The 23,336-nt window shown below is 37.3% G+C and overlaps 1 protein-coding gene across 2 annotated transcripts; it reads right to left on the reverse strand.

Annotated features, from left to right (window-relative positions):
- Nucleotides 1–7,718: 7,718 nt before the first annotated feature.
- On the reverse strand, nucleotides 7,719–23,231 carry LOC133655998 (serine/threonine-protein phosphatase 1 regulatory subunit 10-like). 2 transcript variants are annotated; one of them, XM_062056711.1, is made up of 19 exons: nucleotides 23,081–23,231; nucleotides 22,746–22,922; nucleotides 19,767–19,875; nucleotides 19,595–19,681; nucleotides 16,022–16,157; nucleotides 15,819–15,870; nucleotides 15,651–15,740; nucleotides 15,428–15,559; nucleotides 15,243–15,348; nucleotides 15,025–15,128; nucleotides 14,808–14,935; nucleotides 14,386–14,542; nucleotides 13,579–13,719; nucleotides 13,247–13,493; nucleotides 13,092–13,167; nucleotides 12,199–12,411; nucleotides 11,525–11,639; nucleotides 9,927–10,277; nucleotides 7,719–8,656 (listed from the first exon to the last, which is right to left on the reverse strand). In XM_062056711.1, exons 3-19 carry the CDS (start codon nucleotides 19,871–19,873, stop codon nucleotides 8,523–8,525), a joined length of 2,376 nt encoding a protein of 791 aa, XP_061912695.1. In that variant the 5' UTR covers nucleotides 19,874–19,875; nucleotides 22,746–22,922; nucleotides 23,081–23,231; the 3' UTR covers nucleotides 7,719–8,522. The 2 variants fall into 2 exon arrangements, with proteins under 2 accessions (XP_061912695.1, XP_061912696.1); XM_062056712.1 differs by having other exon boundaries at nucleotides 19,767–19,890.
- Nucleotides 23,232–23,336: the final 105 nt, after the last annotated feature.

Below are 23,336 nucleotides of genomic sequence, written 5' to 3' on the forward strand. Positions count from 1 at the left end.
GGTAAAATGTCTATTGCCAACTCGTTAATTATTCCTCAATTTATTTATTTTTTTTTGTCATTACCAGCTCCATCACAAAACTTTTTTAAGATTTATGAGCGGAGGGTCTTTTCGATTTTGTCCAGAAAAGATTAAAAGAAAGGTTTTGTACAAAGAGTATGAATATGGGGGCCTGAAACTTCTCAACCTTGAAGCTATGTGTCTGTCTTTAAAAGCATCAATTGTTCCAAAGATGTATTTAAACATTGAGTGGTACACAAATGTCCTGTTGGACAAAAAACATGTACTGTATCAAAATAAATTGTATCCTTTTTTACAAGTGATTCCCTCCCAGAGAGTCTGCTGGGAAACATGGTGGGGTTCATAAAGGAAACAATCCACTCATAGTGGTGTTTTCAATTTTATGTGCCAGAAAAAAGAGACGATATTTTGCAGCAGTTAATATGGATGAACTCTAATATTGTAATAGATGGAAAGCCTTTCTTTTGGAAAAATATGTTTGAAAGAGGAATCATTTTTGTCAATGAAATTATCAATGAGAATGGTAAAATTATGAAGTATGATGAATTTAGAGCTATGTATGGTGATGCTTGCTCAAGCTTTTCATTTGATCAACTAACTGGAGTAATTGGGAAAAGATGGAAACAAATAATTAATGATGGAACTACTAAATTATTAGTTTGTAAACCTCTAATAAGAAATTCTAGTTGGCAAAAAGGAACTAAAATAAATAGAAAAATATATAATTTTTATTTAATAAAGAAATCTTTGAAGGCTGCCTCATACAACACAAATGGAAAATGGGAGGACTTTTTTGACTGCCCGTTGCCATGGGATGCCATATTCAAACTAATCTATAAAACCACTATCGATGTGCAAAATCGTTATTTTCAAATTAAAATTATTCATAACTTCTTACCCATAGGGAAAATGTTAAAATTATGGAATATGACAGAGTCAGATGATTGCCGATTTTGTTGTCAGGAGCCTGAATCCACCCTACATTTGTTTTGGTATTGTCATATTGTGTCTTTGTTTTATGTGGAAGTTGAAAAAATGTGTTTAAGGATTGGTTTGTTTATGAAGCTTAATGTGGTTTCTGTTATTTTAGGAGAGTTCATTGACAATCATGATTTAGTCAATTTAATTATAGTACTCTGTAAAATGTTTATTTTTAAGGCCAAAAACAGATATTCACTTAGTATTACTTTCTTTAAAACATTTATTCAGTATTTTCTAACTTTAGAAAGTTACATGGTTGAAAACGATAATGATGCCAAAACACATTAAAAAAAGATGAGAAGTCCTCAAAGGCTTATTTTGAAAGTATAAATATGTTTATAGATTATATGATATCTGTTGTTGTGTTCCCTAATTTGAGTGACCTGGACATAATCTGGACTGTACATAAATGCTTATTTTGAAAATGTAATTTTGTTTATAAATTATATGCAATCTGTTGTGTTCCCTAATTTTTTTCTGTGTACATGAACGAAGGTGTGTGTTGCTGAGTCCGACTTGGACATTATCTGGACTGGGCCTGGTTTAAAAAACCCTTTAAACAAATCTAATTTCATTGACAACCTGGTCTGTTGAAGATAAGGCCCTTTTTTAAAAAATAAAATAAAATAAGATAAATAAATAAAAAACATTTTCTTGGATAAAAAAGAAAGTAAAACAATATAAAAATAATTACATAAAAAATAGTAATTAATAAAAATGTTAGTGGACCAGCAGCCTATACAATCATGTGTGCTTCAGGGACTGTGTCCCTTGCAGATGTGTTGTCTATGTTGTGGGCACCAGAATATTGGTAGCAGAAAGAAATAACCCCTTTTGTGGGTGTGGGTGAGTGTCCATGGGGGAGGTTGTTTGGGTTGATGCACTGATTGAAAGTGTATCTTGTGTTTTTTCTATGTAGATTTAATTAAAAAAAAAAAAAAAAAATTTATATATATATATATATATATATATATATATATATATATATATATATATATATATATATATATATATATATATATGTATATATATATATATATATATATATATATATATATATATATATATATATATATATATATATATATATATATATATATATATATATATATATATTTATTTTTTTTATTTTTTTTTTAGAACAGGCCCGCGGGCGACTCATCTGGTCCTTACGGGCGACCTGGTGCCCGCGGGCACCGCGTTGGTGACCCCTGATCTACAGAATAAACCACATGAAGTTAGTACATCAATTGAGGGAAATAGAAGGGGGACACATTTTATGGCATCACATATATATGCTGAAATATTCTGTATCCCCTACTAACTTTTTTTGTCATGAATAAAATACGTCCAAATTCACAAGTTGTGTACAATGCCAAGTTTGTGCATATAATCCACATGAACATAGGTTGAGGAAAATAAAACACATATTTTCTGGCATAAAATACGTGTTTGTTTGTTTTTATACATGGAATTGAGTCTATACCCTGTAGTGTTTGTTCCCAATATATTAGTGTTATTATTACAGAATGTTATTAATGTAATTTCCATAAAATAGGTAGGCTGACCAACCGCTCTGCGTATACAATAAGCTTAATTGTGCAGCGATGTGGATACAAATACAACGCGTCATGTACCGATGATCTAAAGCATTTGTTCGGGTAGAAATGTCAACATGTCACACCAACAACAATTTGGACAATCATGATCGTAATAATCCACATTTTGTATCATTGACTTCGCTTATAGCACGGAGGTGCGACCGCTGTCTGAACAAGGAACAGAGCTCCGCCCCCATGCGCGCTCCCGCGGCAGGTGATACGAAATATTGCAGAGATACAGAATTTCGCACGACACCTGTCATAAGTCTGAATCTGGGGAAAAATATATCTTAAAAAATAAAAAAAAAATAAAAAAGATCGGATCCTGCAAAAAATAAAATTAAATTAAAAAAAATACGATTAGGTATTTAAAAAAAACCGACCTCAAATATCAAAATATGAAAGTGAAATATTAAAATACTTTGTTAAAAATAATTACCAGAGTCAGTAATTTAAATTATTTGTGTGCACCTATTTGTACTTGTATGATTATTTCATTATCAAAATGAAATCCTTGTATCTAAAAAAAACACTTTGAGTTTCAATTTACCTGTATATCTTAAAGAGCAGAATATGAAAAAAACACAACATGTTTTGATCTGGTTTTAATAAATAAAACTTCAAATATTAATTAAAAAAAATACAATCTCTCCTGGCAGCACTGTGGAACAGGGGTTAGTGCATGTGCCTCACAATACAAAGGTCCTGAGTAGTCCTAAATTAAATCCTGGGCTCGGGATCTTTCTGTGTGGAGTTTGCATGTTCTCCCCGTGACTGCGTGGGTTCCCTCCGGGTACTCCGGCTTCCTCCCACCTCCAAAGACATGCACCTGGGGATAGGTTGATTGGCAGCACTAAATTGGCCCTGGTGTGTGAGAATGTGAGTGGTAATGTTGTCTGTCTATCTGTGTTGGCCCTGCGATGAGGGGGCGACTTGTCCCGAATGCAGCTGAAATAGGCTCCAGCACCCCCCGCGACCCCAAAAGGGACAAGCGGTAGAAAATGGATGTATGGATGGACAATATCTCCTAAAAAAAAAAAAAAAAAAGACTTAGCATGTAAGATAATGCCAATCCTAAAGATTTTTCAATAGTTTTAGTTTTCTTCTCCAAACATATTGCTGGGTATTGTGGCCAAACAGCTCCATTTTTGTTTCATCTGACATCACATGGACAAAGATAAGACCTTCTGGAGGAAAGTTCTGTGGTCAGATGAAACAAAAATGGAGCTGTTTGGCCACAATACCCAGCAATATGTTTTTGGAGGAGAAAAGGCGAGGCATTTAATCCCAGGAACACCATGCCTACCTTCAAGCATGGTGGTGGTAGTATTATGCTCTGGGCCTGTTTTGCTGCCAATGGAACTGGTGCTTTACAGAGAGTAAATGGGACAATGAAAAAGGAGGATTACTTCCAAATTTTTCAGGACAACCTAAAATCATCGGCCCGGAGGTTGGGTCTTGGGCGCAGTTGGGTGTTCCAACAGGACAATGACCCCAAACACACGTAAAAAGTGGTAAAATAATGGCTAAATCAGACTACAATTAAGGTTTTAGAATGGCCTTCCCAAAGTCCTGACTTAATCATGTGGACAATGCTGAAGAAACAAGTCCATGTCAGAAAACCAACAAATTTAGCTGAACTGCACCACTTTTGTCAAGAGTGGTCAAAAATTCAACCAGAAGCTTGTGGATGGTTACCAAAAGTGCCTTATTGCAGTAAACCTTGCCAAGGGACATGTAACCAAATATAAACATGGCTGTATGTATACTTTTGACCCAGCAGATTTGGTCACATTTTCAGTAGACCCATAATAAATTCATAAAAGAACCAAACTTCATGTTTTTTGTGACAAACAAGTATGTGCTCCAATCACTCTATCACAAAAAAAGAAGAGTTTTAGAAATTATTGGAAACTCAAAAGACAGACATGACATTATGTTCATTACAAGTGTATGTAAACTTTTGACCACGACTGTGTATTTAAAAAATATTTTCTTAAAAAATAACCTTAAAATTGACACTTTAGTCAACCTTTTATTTTATTGTTTAAGTTGCTTTAATCACATCCTCTGCAAGCTATGACAAGAACAAAAGTACGTTTGTTCTAGCGGTGGGGAAGCTCATAACCTGAATGTTTGCTTGCAAACCGCATAACAATTAGCCGAGAGACAGCAAGTAAAACAACTTTTCTTTTCCCCTGCTATTTTTTAAATGTACCATCTGACAGAGATATGTACGGAGCCCCTAAAGGGACATGGGAATTTTTTTTTTTTTAGACATGTATCTCGTGGCCACGAGAAAGTATCTCGTGGCCACGAGAAAGTATCTCGTGGCCACGAGAAACTTTCTCGTGGCCACGAGAAACTTTTTATTAAAAAAGGCCACGAGAAAGCATTGGATGCGTGCTGATGGTTTAGTGTGTGTTAAAATGGCAGTTTAGGAGTTAATATGGCTGTATTTCCAGATAGGACTTTCCCCCATGTGTGTTGTGGCAAAATGTGAATGCTTGATTAGTAGGTGTGAGACAAACACTTTATCTTCCTGGTTATTGTAACGCTACGTGTTTGACATTATTTAAGACGTTATCATGCCCGGGAAAGGACAGTTTTCCTCTTCTGTGGCTGTGGGGGGTGGGCGTGGCTTGCGGACCTGCAGCGAAGCGGAGTGTGTCAGTTAGTCCCATGTTGATGTGATCAAACTTCTTTCTTGCTTGGAAGATACACACACAATTGTAACTGTTATTTCTTCCTGCAAATAATAAATATGTACAACGTGTTTGGATGTATTCATTTATGTAAAATTGTCATTAAATGTAATATTGCCTGACAAAAAGTAATACGACGTACGTAATATTTTGATATTTACACATCGCATATTTACACACGCGCATCTGACTAGAATACCCTTATGTGCATTACATAGATCAACATCAACTACCTACTGTACTGTTTACTTGTTGAAATACCCTTTTTAGAACAAATATCTACCCACATAATTTATATGTGTATATATAATATATATATATGTGTATGTATGTATATGCATATATATATATATATATATATATATATATATATATATATATATATATATATATATATATATATATATATATATATATATATATATATATATATATATATATATATATACATATTATGTATAAGCATGTATATATATACTCTACCGTTCAAAAGTTTGGGGTCACATTGAAATGTCCTTATTTTTGAAGGAAAAGCACTGTACTTTTCAATTAAGATAACTTTAAACTAGTCTTAACTTGAAAGAAATACACTCTATACATTGCTAATGTGGTAAATGACTATTCTAGCTGCAAATGTCTGGTTTTTGGTGCAATATCTACATAGGTGTATAGAGGCCGATTTCCAGCAACTATCACTCCAGTGTTCTAATGGTACAATGTGTTTGCTCATTGGCTCAGAAGGCTAATTGATGATTAGAAAACCCTTGTGCAATCATGTTCACACATCTGAAAACACTTTAGCTCGTTACAGAAGCTACAAAACTGGCCTTCCTTTGAGCAGATTGAGTTTCTGGAGCATCACATTTGTGGGGTCAATTAAACGCTCAAAATGGCCAGAAAAAGAGAACTTTCATCTGAAACTCGACAGTCTATTCTTGTTCTTAGAAATGAAGGCTATTCCACAAAATTGTTTGGGTGACCCCAAACTTTTGAACGGTAGTGTATATATATATATTATATTACTGTAACTTGTTCTTAAAAATAGTAGTTATTTTGTTTGTCAAATTTAGTGTTTGTGTGTATATATGTATACTGTATATATTTATGTGTGTTTCTTCCTATACAGTATACATGTATATGTGTGTGTGTGCGTGTATATACTGTATATATATATATATATATATATATATATATATATATATATATATATATATATATATATATATATATATATATATGCATATACATACATACACATATATATATATATTATATATACACATATAAATTATGTGGGTAGATATTTGTTCTAAAAAGGGTATTTCAACAAGTAAACAGTACAGTAGGTAGTTGATGTTGATCTATGTAATGCACATAAGGGTATTCTAGTCAGATGCGCGTGTGTAAATATGCGATGTGTAAATATCAAAATATTACGTACGTCGTATCACTTTTTGTCAGGCAATATTACATTTAATGACAATTTTACATAAATGAATACATCCAAACACGTTGTACATATTTATTATTTGCAGGAAGAAATAACAGTTACAATTGTGTGTGTATCTTCCAAGCAAGAAAGAAGTTTGATCACATCAACATGGGACTAACTGACACACTCCGCTTCGCTGCAGGTCCGCAAGCCACGCCCACCCCCCACAGCCACAGAAGAGGAAAACTGTCCTTTCCCGGGCATGATAACGTCTTAAATAATGTCAAACACGTAGCGTTACAATAACCAGGAAGATAAAGTGTTTGTCTCACACCTACTAATCAAGCATTCACATTTTGCCACAACACACATGGGGGAAAGTCCTATCTGGAAATACAGCCATATTAACTCCTAAACTGCCATTTTAACACACACTAAACCATCAGCACGCATCCAATGCTTTCTCGTGGCCACGAGATACTTTCTCGTGGCCACGAGATACTTTCTCGTGGCCACGAGAAACTTTCTCGTGGCCACGAGAAACTTTTTATAAAAAAAAAAAAAAAAAAAAAAAAAATATTTTTTTTTTTTTTTTTTATAAAAAGTTTCTCGTGGCCACGAGAAAGTTTCTCGTGGCCACGAGATACTTTCTCGTGGCCACGAGAAACTTTCTATAAAAAAAAAAAAAATAAAAAAAAAAAATATTTTTTTTTTTTTTTTTTATAAAAAGTTTCTCGTGGCCACGAGAAAGTTTCTCGTGGCCACGAGATACTTTCTCGTGGCCACGAGATACTTTCTCGTGGCCACGAGATACATGTCTAAAAAAAAAAAAATTCCCATGTCCCTTTAGGGGCTCCGTAGATATGAAATATCCAGCCTTTTCATTGTGCCTTTTTCGTATCATTAAATAAAAAGGTTGTGAAATAGTTGTGTTCCATTGTAGTCAACTTCAAGAAGAAAGAGGAAAGCATGCTATTTTAACATCCATTTATTACAGTGTACAAAATAATCCAAACAAAAATGATCGCATGAACTTCATATTGGACCCACGTTAAAAAGGGGCCACAGTTGAACATAGTATCAAAATAAAAGATGAAGGAGAAAACAAAAGAAATACAGTCCCACAAGAGACGCAAAGGACAATGTTTTCACAGAAAACACTTTAACAGCTGACCTACAGAATGCTTCGTCATCATAATACTGACGTTCCAACCCATGATGAGGTCATCCGCTGTAATTGCCACTGGTGTTTGTCATGATGTACACTTTGTTGCGGAAGCAAAGCTTTAGTAAGCGAGCACACGTGAGGTCTTACACAATCTTGAAGCACATTCACTTGCTGCTGGGACCAAAGGGAAAACGAGGCTCAACTCCTTTTGATCCTGAGGACAAAAGTGCCGTACGTCGACCTGTTCAAGCCACGTTAAAAACATGCACACGGCGGAACTCCATTGGCCTTTTCTTTTTAAAGTGCTGCCAAACAATCCTGCAAATTGCCGACTGAAAATTGGAGAATTGGACGAGGACATGGGAAAATTTTCTGTTGAATTACAGAGACTTCTTTTGGACATGCTCCTGATGTGGATAGTGACAAGCAGACTTAGTGGTCGAGCTGTGAAGGTTTCAGTCGAACTGGTACACATATTCCACACTATAAATAATAATAAAAAAAACACCACAGTGCCATTGGTGATCAGCTCACATAATTGGAGTCCTTCACTCTGCAGTGGTTTGACAAAAAGGAAATGTAGAGTTCACATGCAACATGGCCAGCATGGCGGGTCAGTGGTTGTTGGCATGGTGATTGGGGGGTAAAGGTGGTCCGTTGACACCAGGGTGGTAAAACGCACAGTTGCTCTCATATCTGCAGTTCCCTTTCATCATGAAGTGGCGACAAATCGGCCGATTGGACATGTCTGTAGGGCGGAAAACAGGACCACATTAGCCAAAACATACCATTTGTGCATTTTAAAGGCTGAGGATTAATTCAATGTCAATATATGCTAAGCAAACACCGTATTTCCCGGACTATAAGCCGCTACTTTAAACGCTTTGAACTCTGCGGCTTATAAAACGGCGCGGCTAATTTATGGATTTTTCTTTGCTAACGGCCATAATATTTTGCATTCAACAAAATGTTTTCATATTACATTGACAGCATCTTAAAAAAAGTGTGTTCTTTTTTGTGTAATGGTGCCAACTTTTGGACCAGTTTGCGGGTTGAAAATGTACTTCCGGTTTCGTACCTTGACCCGGAAATATAACCATCCATAGCTTTTCTGCTCGAAATTTTTTTCATTTTTCAATCCAAGCAATGTTTGTAAGTTTTACAACTAAAACTATTCATACTTACTAAATCGTCACATTTGAGATGACTGTAGAGTGTTTTCATGCATATTGGTACGTGCTATCGTTATTTAATGAGGCTAAAATCATTACCATTAGAGAATAAGCTAACATGTTTACGAGTTTTTGTGTTGGTATTATTATTTTACAGTGGCATTTTTTTTGTATTGTTACATTTTCGTAAATTCACCAAAACTTCAGAGTGAATTTATTGAGTCCGTTTAGCTGAGCGCTACTAGTGGGTCCTTGACGATGACTTGTTTTGTTTGATCAGCCGTTTTGGAAACAATTGAGGTATGTAAATAAACATTTTACAAAATATTTTTCTTCTAAAATGATGTTGGTGCGGCTTAACTACTAGTGCATTCTATAGCTCAGAATAATACAATAACTTAATAGTGTAATATTTGAAAATATCTTATTAATAACATATGCAAACTATGAAGTGGGCCAATAATGGTCAAAGACGGCACCCAGTTCCTGTCATAGATGATCATTCTGTGCCACACCACATTCATTTCCCATGAGAGGTCAGATATTTTGTTTGGTTTTATTTACAACAAACGATGCGTCTCTGTTCTTTGAACGATGCCAGTGACATTTAATGACAAGCAGAACCATAGATTGCTCCTCCACTAGATCTTTAGTCCGCATTCTTGTTATTCATACAGCACTAAGTTGTATGAATACCTAAGTGTTGGGCTGTGAGGTGTTCTAATCAACAGTGCCACTGCAGGTTGCAGTAAAGTAATGCATTTCCTTTGGGACAAAAATAAATAAAATACAACATATTTGTACACTGGTAGAGATATCTGAAAAAGATGACTTGTGCTCACGTACCATTCATATTGTTGTGTGCTCCTCTGGGACCCCCGCGTCCTCGGCCTCGGAAACCCGGTTCTCCACCTCGACCCCTTCCTCCTCGGAGGAATGGACCACCCCGGTGTGGCCCTCCTCTCATGGAGTCATCTCCCCAGTAGTTGCCGTTGTCTCCGCGGCCCTGTCCCGGCGGTGGCCCCATCATGCGTGGGCCTCCTCCGGAGTTGAAAGGCGGTCCGTGATTGTGTGGGGGCGGAGGGTGGCTGAAGCGGGGACCGCCCGGCGGCATGTTGGGCGGGAAGCCGCCGTTCATGGGCATCTGCATGTGCATGTTGTTCATTCCTGGACCGTGACCCGGCATACCCATGTTGACTGGAGGCAGGGGAGCAAACAAGAGGTTAGTGTCTGATGCAGGCCCACATCATGCTAGCAGCAAAGATGCACATTTAAACAAATGTGTTTATTGCAGCAATACAGAACATAGAAAATGTGCAAAAAATAACAGGCATGTGTTGTAAGGTTTGATGCTCATAATCTCAGGGGTTCATGAATGCACCTTGCTCCCCAAAACCACCATTGATGCATAATACTTAATTACTTACATCAAGCAAATGAAGACTGTCATGAAAGCAGTAGTGAGGCCAATACATGACATGTATTTTTCATGTTAGGACAAATAGGGCAGACGGGTCGTCTTGGTCTCGCTTCCGATCGGTGGGTCGGGGGAGGCAAGGCAGCACCGCCACACCGGGCTGTCTCGCGGGTCCCTTCCAGGGAATAGAGGCCTACCCGCAGTCTCGGAGACACACATGCCCAAACAGTAATGTCAAGGGGGCCAAAATGACATTGCCTTTAAGCAATCATCCGCTGCCTTTGTCTTCTAATGACATCACAGCAACAGCGGTGGCTGCAATATTTTCCTCAAAGAGGAGTCTCGTGGGATGAGATTTTACGAGAAATTTTACGAAAAAATTGCAATGGAAACGCAGCTTATGATGGTTTTGGCCCGCAAGGCGCATTCATGAACCCCCGGAATTAAGAGCATCAAACATTACAATACAAGTGAGTCGTTTTTTGCACATTTTCCATGTTCTGTATTGCTGCAATAATTATGAATATTTGTTGCAGATTGTATTTATCATGTTTTATTGTATTAAATAATGTAATCTATAACAGCAGTTTTCAACAGGGGGTCCATAACTCCCAGGGAATTTTAAAGATTTTTTTTGTAATAATCCCTATGCAAATTTTCCACAAATTTAATAATCTTTAAATACACATTAACGTTAATCTAACACATTCTATGTAGTTTGGAAATAGGCTTGAATAGAATGGGGAAATGATGTGGTTGCGGTGTAGATTCCAAAAGTCTTCAAATTTTTTTAGTAAAAGCACATGGAACCAGGGGGAACATTAAAGGAAGACATAAAAAAAGCAGAGCTTCTGCAACCAGCTGCCAATTGAGCGGTGCCATTTTTACATACAGCTACCAAAGTAAAGATCTAAACACATACATAACAAAGTGTGATTTTGACAAAGCGCTACACCCCCGAAAAAATTCCCTTGAGTTGTGGTGGAAAGGTTGTGGAGCTTGAGGACTTGCATTGTGTGGAGTTTACCTGGAGGTGGGCCCTGGTTCTGGTTCTGTTGCAGTGATCCCAGAAGTTGTTTAATCTTATCGGAGAAATCCGGCTGCTTAATTAGGTCTTCAGTAGACTGGTTACCGGACGCACCCTAAAAACAGAAAGCGTTTATAAATAAGCCAACACTACAAATAACACTATGTCAACAATCTAGTGTGACCGATGTCATTTATAAATCTTAGAGCAGTGACAAAAAATGTTGGGTCGAAATGCGCTTAAAAAAAAAACTTGCTTTGATATTGCCACTCAATGTTAAGACTAAATATAGTGATTATGTCTGCCAAATTATTTTTATATAAGGAGCATGTCCCTAATGATTTGACCCCAGATACCTCTTTAAAATCTTTGACTGCAATAATTGTGATGCACTTGAATGAAATTAGCTACTTGGAGCTAGTTTTGGAGGTCATTTAAGCAATAAACCCTCGACTGAATGCTGGAAAGTAACAGACTAAGATTATAGTCATTTAACTCACCACCTTCATCATATGTATATGTATATTTTGATATATGTGTCTCATGCTAACATATGAGAGTGGATTGATGCATATATGAGGCTTAAGTAAACAGTTTAAAACAAGTAAATCAAACAGACGGAAAAGCTTTATTTCACTGCTGACAAACGTTTCCAGTCGGCAGTAAACATGTACCATGATAGACGTGAGCAGCTCCTGCACGTTGACGGCTGGTGCGACAGCATTGTTGACAGTGTTTGTGTTTTGTGGGCTACAGGAGCTGTTAAGGTTGCCTATCAGGTTGGCAAGGACGGGCGGCAGCTTGGAGCCCTCGTTGTGGACCATGGAGGGAACCTGCTGGGACGTGGTGTCCATGGGATCCGCGTAGCCGTCGTCCATGGAAGAGTCCTGCGTGGTGACCAGACATACGTCCATTAGTGATGACAACACTCAGGTATCAAACCTTGTATCGCCGATACCAAGGCCGTTACAGCTGCTGATGTCGCATGGCTGTGATGCGCCAAAATAAAAGTAATGTCAAACTTTTCTGCTTAGAAATTAGATCCAGGTTTTCTGGAAGGACTACATTTGATATTGTATTAGTCACCGTTGTTACTTTCAGGCATGTTCAAATTAATTTATAAAATATATACATACATTTTGAATAGTTATTCAATTATTTTGTATTAATATCAAATAAAAAACAATATTTTAATATTAACTAATTATTAATAAATGAATAATCATACAAACATTCATTCAGTGATGGACATGCATTCATTACTTATGTGGTATCAAAATGTTAGTGTTTTTTTTATTGAGTTATTTTTATTGGACCATTGTTTATTGAAAAAATATTGCGATATATGAATAATTATTATGTAATTGTTACACTAAAACAAAGCTAAAAGTTGTACATCCAGGTTGCCTGCAATCATTTTTAAATCCAGTAGATGTTGCTATTAAGCACTACACCAACAATGTCAACACAGCTTAGGAGAACACACTGTTCAGTCACGTACACATTACTAATGTTCATTGCAACATAAGAGACAATAATAATGTTGTGTTTTGAAAGCTACACTTACCTCATCCAGAGGGATGAGACGAGGAGGCATGGGTTCATAAGGCTCTGGGTCTGGTTCATGTGGACTGTCAGGCACACTAGTGAGGAGAAAAAGATTTGAACATTAAGTCATAATTAGGCACATAAACTCTGAATCCAAGACAGAAACAGTCTTACCTGTCTTTACTGAGGAAGATCTCCTGCAAGATGCCCATCTCACGGTCCCGTTGGGTAAGTTTTTCCGTGCTGTTGGCGCCGGGGTTGACCAAGCTGCCAGGCAGTGTTAAGGGTCTGGGAGGTGCCCAGGGGACCCTCTCCTCCATCGTGTCGTGGGAGAGCCGTCGAGCCATCTCAAATGTATGCCTGTCCATCATCAACTCCCGTTTGGCTGCCTCACCAAAGTCCTTGATCTTGTTAACGTTGACTAAGACGACAGGACAATCACATGATTAAAATATTTTACTTTTTGGGAGGCTTATAACTCAACCGCCAACCCGAACGTGATATACCTCTCTCTGTCTCATCCAGGTCAAAATAGTAATAATGTTTGAGATGATCCTCATGAGCCCAGTGAACTGTCTTCTTCTTTTTGCCCTTCTTGGTCAAATCCTCTTCTCCACGAGGCTCCGACAAAGCGTTAGGCTTGTCTCCTGCAAATAGTCACAGATGGCAATGTCAGCACATTGACTGCACTTAGGTGGAAAAAAAGAGTGATGTTAAAAAAGGACAATAAATCCTATTATGTTGCAGTGTTTCCCTAGGTTTACAGCTTCGGGGGGATTGATGTGCGCACATGCACAAGTAAAGCACCATCGCACCGCTCCTGTTTCATTGTTTTTCAAACTGTTCATGGTTTGTGAAAGTGGGCTGATTGAACAGACACGCCCACACATTGGAATAATTGCATTGTTAACCTTTTTAAATCAGGCTTTTTACTGATCATGTTGAACTATGTTTTTTTGTTATATATTTTTGTTGTGCCATTCTATTTTTTATTTATTGCTATTACATGGCGTTAATTTTAGTTTTTCTCCAGTGTGGACACCTCAAATGTGGCGTTTTCTGCTTTTTTTTTTTTAGTTAAGCACTCTGTTTGCCACTTGCTTGTGTTTAAAAAGTGCTATATAAATAAAGTTGATTTGATGTTCATACATTTTCATATCCATACACATGTTCAATGTTAAAAGGTATGCTCAAATTACTTCCAACTGTGAGCTGGCACTATATAGAAAACATACATAAAAAGTAACATGAGCTTCCTGGGTTGTTATTATAATATGTCATACAACTGTCTTTATTAAGGAAACCAGCCTCACCAGTGTCCATAGAATCTGGGTCTTCAGTAGGAACCGGGGTTCCGGGTCGTTCGGGTTGCTGGTTTTCTTCAGGGTTATTTGAAGAAGCGGCCTCCGGAGATGGCGGTTTGACAGAAGTTGAGGAATACGTGGATGGTTTGCCCTCAAATGGACTCGCCTGAAGATGAAAAGTGATAACATTTAGTGAGATTTAGATCAATCAAATTCTGGGCACAAAAAAACATTACTCGATTCACACTAACGTGATCTTAATTTTTAAATGACCAATTTCTATCCAAATACATTTTTTTGGTGTTTTGTAAGATGAATGCACTTTCAAAACACACGCACTGACATATATTGCAGATCAGTCAGTTCGGAGTAGCTCAGTCACTGCACTGCTATGAGTGCAATGACATGAAACAAAGCATCACATTTGCTACCTTGTTGGAGGTTGGGGACACAGCCTTGGCGCTCGAAGGTGAACCAGCAGCGGCTTTCTTCTTCTTGATCTTGATACCAGGCACAGGAGCAGAATTAAGTGCATCCAGGAACCCTGTGCACTCCATTGCTGCAGAAAGGCGGTGGAACTGTTATCATGGCAATCACCTTTAATCTGGCCAATATATGTTTAAAATTGAACAAAAGCGTTGTGCTTACGTTGTGCAGGAATGATCTTGACTTTGATTTCTTTGGCTGCATTGGAAGGCATATTTAAAGGTTTGTATTTCTTCTCCAGTGGAGGAGTATCAAACGGACCACAACTATTGAGAGGAAGATAAATAGAAAAGACAGTCTTAAGGTTACGGTCAATGACCACCAGATGGCTGTAGAGAGTCACTTGACACACTTTGCTCAGGTGTGTTGTGATCAAGTACCTTAATCTCTTTAAGAGTGGAGGTTTGATGTTGTACTTGTCTCCCAGCTGTGGAGCAACGGGGGGTTTCTTAGTTGGGACGGGGCTTGGAGTGTCCATCTCTAGACCTACATTAACACACAAAATTGTCATGAGCAACAACTTCAGCATCAAAAGTACATCAGTTATATGGATAATTAGGCTGACCTATTGAACGAATCTTTGCATGGCTTGGCGCGTGGGCTTTAGCCTTGTCTTTCTTCTTCTCCTCGTCGCCACTCTTGTCCTTCACGTCACGTAATGGGACTTTAGCGTCTTCCTTCTTCTTCTTTTTTTTATCTGCACATTGAATATAGCAAGTGTGTTACCAAATGTAAATAAAAGGAAGCGACATTTATTCAAAATATATAAAATAATAAACCATGCATACCGGCCGGACTGTTGGCACTGCTTGATACACTCTGTGAGCGAATTGTTGCCATCCATCCCTCAACAAGCACAGATGCTAACTTTCTTAGTTCTACAACAGAAATATGAATGCAGAGGTTCAGCCATTGTACATAAAAATAATATAAAGAACATGGTAAAACAAACTGACCTTCCGTGTCTGCACATTTGCTCAGTTGCTTGACCAACTTTGCTGTGTTGTTCTGGGGAAAAAACAATTACAATGAAATGCATAAAACAAATATGGTTAAGCTATTTTATAAACTTAGACATTAGACTTAGAAAAACTTTAATGAACCACAATGGAAATTGTTCAACACAGTAGCTCAGTTACAATGTTATGTCTAGAAATACCTCCTTGAGGTGGTCCACTTTGAGGGGCAACTTTTGCAATGTGAGCAGAATGAGCTGCAGCAGAGGACTGTTGTTGGTGGTCTTTGAGTAGGTGAGCCAAGAGTTTAGCAGCCTGTAGCCACCAACTCTGATGTACCTAAAAGGAAGGGAGGACAACATTGTTTTATGACCACAACAAAGACACAATATGGCCTCGGATGCTAATAACATGATCTCAGCTTGTTATCCTAAATTCATATTTCTAATAAAGGACAAGCTGCAGAGCCCCAACACTTAACAGTGTGCTGCCGGACACTTTAATAACATACAAAACAGATGAATCTAGAATTTAAAACAATACTTGCAATATTTTTTTTTCTGCATTTTTTGGGGGTCAGTGTGTTTACAGACTCAGAGTAGGTGATTACTTGTTTTTCTACTGTACAATTAAAATTATATATTTTTCATATATATATATATATATTGTGTGTATATATTGTATATATATATTGTATGTATATATTGTATGTATATATAGTATGTATATATATATATATATATATATATATATATATATATATATATATATATATATATATATATATTGTACGTCTTAAACCAGGTGGACTAGTTTATTTAGACCAGATTATCTGTGAAAAATATATAATTTTAATTGTACAGTAGAAAAACAAGTAATCACCTACTCTGAGTCTGTAAACACACTGACCCCCAAAAAATGCAGAAAAAAATATATTGCAAGTATTGTTTTAAATTCTAGATTAATCTGTTTTGTATATATATATATATATATATATATAGGCGGATCGGTGCGGCGTCTTCAGTATCGCGGACGCTGTATCGATCCGTTGTGGTGAAGAAGGAGCTGAGCCGGAAGGCAAAGCTCTCAATTTACCGGTCGATCTCCGTTCCCATCCTCACCTATGGTCATGAGCTTTGGGTTATGACCGAAAGGACAAGATCACGGGTACAAGCGGCCGAAATGAGTTTCCTCCGCCGGGTGGCGGGGCTCTTCCTTAGAGATAGGGTGAGAAGCTCTGCCATCCGGGGGGAGCTCAAAGTAAAGCCGCTGCTCCTCCACATCGAGAGGAGCCAGATGAGGTGGTTCGGGCATCTGGTCAGGATGCCACCCGAACGCCTCCCTAGGGAGGTGTTTAGGGCACGTCCGACCGGTAGGAGACCACGGGGAAGACCCAGGACACGTTGGGAAGACTATGTCTCCCGGCTGGCCTGGGAACGCCTCGGGATCCCCCAGGAAGACGAAGCGGCTGGGGAGAGGGAAGTCTGGGCTTCCCTGTTTAGGCTGCTGCCCCCGCGACCCGACCTCGGATAAGCGGAAGAAGATGGATGGATATACAGTATATATATATATATATATATATATATATATATATATATATATATATATATATATATATATTTATTAGGGCTGCGAATCTTTGGATGTCCCACGATTCGATTCAATATTGATTCTTGGGGTCACGATTCGATTATAAATCGATTTTTTCGATTCAACGTGATTCTCTGTTCAAAAACGATATTTTTCCGATTCAAAACAATTCTCTATTCATTCAATACATAGGATTTCAGCAGGATCTATCCCAGTCTGCTGACATGCAAGCAGAGTAGTAGATTTTTGTAAATAGCTTTTATAATTGTAAAGGACAATGTTTTATCAACTGATTGCAATAATGTAAATTTGTTTTAACTATTAAATGAACCAAAATTATGACTTATTTTATCTTTGTGAAAATATTGGACAGTGTGTTGTCAAGCTTATGAGATGCGATGCAAGTGTAAGCCACTGTGACACTATTGTTCTTTTTTTAATTTATTTTTTATAAATGTCTAATGATAATGTCAATGAGGGATTTTTAATCACTGCTATGTTGAAATTGTTACTAATATTGATACTGTTGTTGATAATATTAATTTTTGTTTCACTACTTTTGGATTGTTCTGTGTCGTGTTTGTGTCTCCTCTCAATTGCTCTGTTTATTGCTGTTCTGAGTGTTGCTGGGTTGGGTTTGGTTTTGGAATTGGATAGCATTGTTATGGTATTGCTGTGTATTGTTTTGTTGGATTGATTAATTAAAAAAATAAATAAAATCGATTTTTTTTTAAATGAGAATCGATACTGAATCGTACAACGTGAGAATCACGATTTGAATTCGAATCGATTTTTCCCCACACCCCTAATATATATATATATATATTTTTTTTTTTAATTCAAACTGCTTGACGTTAATGGTGTCCAAAGTGTGGCCTGTTGGCCTTTTGCAGACCGCAGCTCTTTTATTTTTGGCCTGTTAAATATTTTAAAATCCTGTTCAAAACAGCCTGCATCTGAACATTACGAAGGATTAAAACGGTCACAGAGTGTAAGAAAAAAAGTTGTTTGGGTTTTTTTTTCTAAAGAAAAGTTATTTTGATTTAGTTGATATTGAATACATCTGCAAATAAGCCTCCCGTCAACAACTTGTATTTATTTCTACTTATTAGCAATGTATTCCTTTTATTTATTACATTTGAAATAAAAAAATAATAATTTTTGTTGCCTTTCTTTTCAGACAGGAAGTGAACTTTTTGTTTGTTTTTGTTTTTTTGCTACACCATATCAGTAGAAATGGAGATATGTAGGATTAAATAAGCTCTTATTTTTCTTACTCCTTTTTGGACATGTTGAATTGTGCAAATGAAACAGTGTAATGTTCCCATATATATATATATATTAGGGCTGCAACAACTAATCGATTAAAATCGATTATTAAAATAGTTGCCGATTAATTTAGTCATCGATTCGTTGGATCTATGCTATGCGCAGTTTTTTTAGTTAGTTTTTTTAAAATAAAAAAATAAATAAAAACAATTTAAATTAAATGATGAATGGGTTATACTTGTATAGCGCTTTTCTACCTTCAAGGTACTCAAATTAAAAAAATATTTTTTTTAAAATAAATCTTTATTTATAAACTGCAACATTTACAAACAGCTGAGAAACAATAATCAAAATAAGTATGGTGCCAGTATGCTGTTTTTTCCCCAATATAATACTGGATAGGATAGAAATGTAGTTGGTCTCTTTTATCCGATTATTAATCGATTGATCGAAGTAATAATCAACAGATTAATCGATTATCAAATTAATTGTTAGTTGCAGCCCTAATTGTATTCAATATCAAGTAATTCAAAATAATTTTTCTTTAGAAAAAAAACCCCAAAAAACTTTTTTTCTTACACTCTGTGACCCTTTTAATCCTTCGTAATGTTCAGATGCAGGCTGTTTTGAACATGATTTTAAAATATTTAACAGGCCAGAAAATAAAAGAGCTGCGGTCTGCAAAAGGCCACCGGGCCCACACTTTGGACACCATTAACGTCAAGCAGTTTGAATAAAATAGCCTTTAAAAGATGCTTTTGGATGGAAAGAATACATCTCTGAAAGTTATTGATGCTTGCAAAATGATGTGTGTCAGAAGTGTGAGAGGAATAAAATACATTTTAACGGAGCCTATGTCCATAATCCACAGCAATAACAATAATGGTGCATCTAAAGTAAACAAATAAGTAGCTTACCTATTTAGAACATCATGGGACTTTGTGTGAAGTAGGATGTTAAGGTACATACATCGGCTGACCATTTTAGTGGATGCTTTCATTAGGCTGTGTTGGAAAAGTACATACAACATTTGACTAAGGCAAGCTACTTCAATAAAAGCACAAGCGCTTCATAATTTACTTTGCTCACCTGAACATCTTTGGGACTCCCTCCAGGCTGCAGAGTCCTCCATCCTTCCCCAACAGAACCTCCACTCCCTTCAAAATCTCTTTGGGGTTCACTGGTACCCCCTCCATTTCTGAAAGACAAACCCCTAAGCAATTAGTACATGCAACAGCAGCAAGGTAAATATGTATTGCTTGGGTTTATTGGTTCCAAAACTTGGCTAATTGTGCAACCTTTAATGGGGCTTGTTTGCTGCCACAATGAAGAAATATGGCTCCACAGAACTGAATTCCACCGTGTCATTATCCATTAGAAAAACGCCACATAAAAAAATCAACGACACATGACGACTACAGTAATTCAGAATTGCATGCACCACTGATTATTTTTAATGAGATGACACTGTGCAAAGAAGGCCAGCAAGCTATCTAGCAAACTCATCAGTCATGGCGACACCATGGCAACCTACTTGCAGTCATGACTCACAAGTAAAACATATAACCCCCCTTTTAAGTTACACAACACTAGCCAGCATCCAGCTATGACAGCCTTACACCTCTGCTTCAAAGATGAGCTGTTCGGGTTGCAGTGTGTCAGTAGGGACACAGGCAGGAGTCATGTGTCCTGCAGAACCAGTTTGGCCATTTTAACTTGCTGGACATTTTAACTGATGCGTGCTTCTGTGTGAGAGGTGCTATTTTTTCCTGTTCATGTGTCAACTACAGCTAATGACAAACCAGTATTTTTGGCCAATGGAATATTTACTAAGCATATGCCACTATTTAACAATAACACTAATCATTCAAATGTATACACAATTTATTGTTTCACATCCAATTCCTAATATTGTATGCAATAAACCCAAATGGTTGTACACACATTTGCAAGTTATGCATCAAATTGGAATACAATTTTAACAGCACATGTATAAAACATTGTTTAAGTACTCAACTATTTTTAATTTACACATGTATAAATGGATGCTTTATGTGTGTGGAACCTGCATAAGTGGACACCACTGACTTTAAGCAACCTGATTCAAATGGCCTTTGAAACATTTCCAGTGTTTGCTATAGAACAATTCACATCTGAAAGCCAGAAATAATTTGAGTGCTAAACATGTATGCATCAAAAGAGAGGATTTGAAGACGTTTGATCTCAACCTATATCCACATGAATCAAGGGAATATAACTCGGCCTAGATCCACATGCATCGGGTGAATATAAGTTAAAGTACCAATGATTGTCACACACACTAGGTGTGGCGAAATTATTCTCTGCATTTGACCCATCACCCTTGATCACCTCCTGGGAGGTGAGGGGAGCAGTGAGCAGCAGCTGTGGCCGCGCCCGGGAATCATTTCTGGTGATTTAACCCCCAATTCCAACCCTTGATGCATGACAATGCATAGTAATTGTTACTTTTGATTATTTAATTGGTTACACAATTTTCACTTTAAAATTAATGGAAATAGTAATTCTAACTTTTGATTATTAAACTGGCTAAATAATTGTCACTTTAAAATGAATGCCCTATGTGAGGGGACCCCGCATGAATGTAATGTTTGTACTGAATACAAAGTGTTTAAATTGGGTCATATGGTTATGTTGCCTTCAAGAGCAGATGTGCATGTATGTTACAATAGCAGAACACACTAATCAATCAAGCAATTATTTTTCAAACTGATGAGATGTTTTCATACATACACTTGGGAGCAAATGTAGAATTGGATTATATAAATTAAATCCCAAAGTGCATGTGTTTTTCATACATAGACATGGGGAGCAAATATAGAATTGGCTTATATAAATTAAATCCAAAGTGTTTACAACGACAAAAAATGCTGGTTGGTTGAGACTACATTTCCTGTATTGTCTATTCTATTTGTCAGTCATGTACAAATCATTTCATTCGATTCCCTATCAGCTCCCTGGAAATGCCATGATGTGAGGAATCAGTTAGGTCTTACCAGGTTAAAAAGTCGTAGTAGACGTTTTATATTGTCTCTGAACTCCACAACACTGCAAATAATTCATAGCCTGCAAGTGGCACAATTGTTACACATGTTCATACAATAACATTGCCAAAACAGGGCTACATTGAATGGGTACAATATCGTTTTGTGTAGTAGAGATTAGCTAACTCAATATTTAAATAAAAAAAAAACATGTTAGTTTTCACTAAATTGGATGTTTTTTTTTAAAAATAGCTTAGTTTTGGTTTTTTTTAAATCTCATTGTTACATAAAGTGGCGAGGGGCGGGAGAATGTTCCCGCCAATGACAGCCCTGGTGTCATTCCCCTGCTAATATGTTAGGCAATGTAAAGCAGAACGTTTGTTTGGGGGTGAAATGCGTCCGTCTGAAAAAAAGTAGCTGCACAAGTCAATTTCGTTTCTATTGTAAGAAAACTCCCAGTGTAACATCGAGGGGGGAGCCCCTAGAGGCGACACACAAACCTACAGTCCACCATTTTGTCAACTCTGAATTGCGTCATCCAGCAATCTTTATCCACAGATTGCGCAGGGCTTTCAGGGAGACCATGATCTACCAGTAGTCAACTCAAATGTCCGTCAATCTTCGCTCTAATGCAATCTTTATGTGTAGATTGCGGTGGGTATCAGTTCCATGGAGCAGCCCCGACAAAGCCCTGATAGCCAAACCGCCCGACTTCGTGAATTAATAAACCTTATCAATAAGGCAATCTTTATGAACAGATTGCTTATATCTCTCATAATTTAACAATTACTTTCCAGGCTATCCAGTCTCACACACGAAGAAACGGAGACTTATGTCGCCGTCCACGTTCCTGTGTGAGCTCATGCTAAACAAAGGCTAGGCTGCTAGCCAGCTACCTCCGAGGATTAATGTTGCATTTTCACTATTTCCCTCCAAAAAATACAAGAATATTGTAAATACATGTCCTCAACGTCCAAGGAACATCATAGCGTGCTTTTCGGGCACACATTAACACATATATCGTCAACTTTGATGGTTTTAATACCTGCTTCAAAATTTCTACTAGGTGTGGCTGTGGTAGCTAAAAGGCTAGCCTTTCCCTCAAGAACAATCTGGAGGCAAAAATGGTAAGCAGATGTCCATTACTTGAAGAAAAAATATCAACTGAGTAGCTGGGTCGAAATCCTCGACGCCTCGAGTCTTCGGGAAAGCGAGTTTAAACCTGGAAAAATACACAACAAAAAGACATCTTAGTTGGAACGTGGCACTCCGTGTAATCAACTCCATGTGTTGATTTGTGTGAAAAGGCTGGGGAGATTTCGCCCTCAATAGCCATAAAAAAAAAAAAATATGCTCGAATGTTTTGACGTCTTCACTTACCTTTGACTAAATCCAGGAGTGAAGCAGAAGGGGAGGGACTTTGCTTTTATACCAAGTGACGCGTTTGGCGTCACCGCAGCGTGTTTGGCCTTCGTGACGCTTGCGCAAAATGGCGGATAACAGACCTCGTGCCGTTGTCCAAAAGACATAATGGCGAATCGCACAGTTTTTCGACAATTGCGTCGGATTCCCGTCAAATTAAGATTCACTAGTCACATGTTCTGTTACAGCCTGGACCAACGAACACACTATTACA

This window comes from Entelurus aequoreus, linkage group LG08 (assembly GCF_033978785.1).
Source record: "Entelurus aequoreus isolate RoL-2023_Sb linkage group LG08, RoL_Eaeq_v1.1, whole genome shotgun sequence".
In the NCBI taxonomy this organism is placed as follows: domain Eukaryota; kingdom Metazoa; phylum Chordata; class Actinopteri; order Syngnathiformes; family Syngnathidae; genus Entelurus; species Entelurus aequoreus.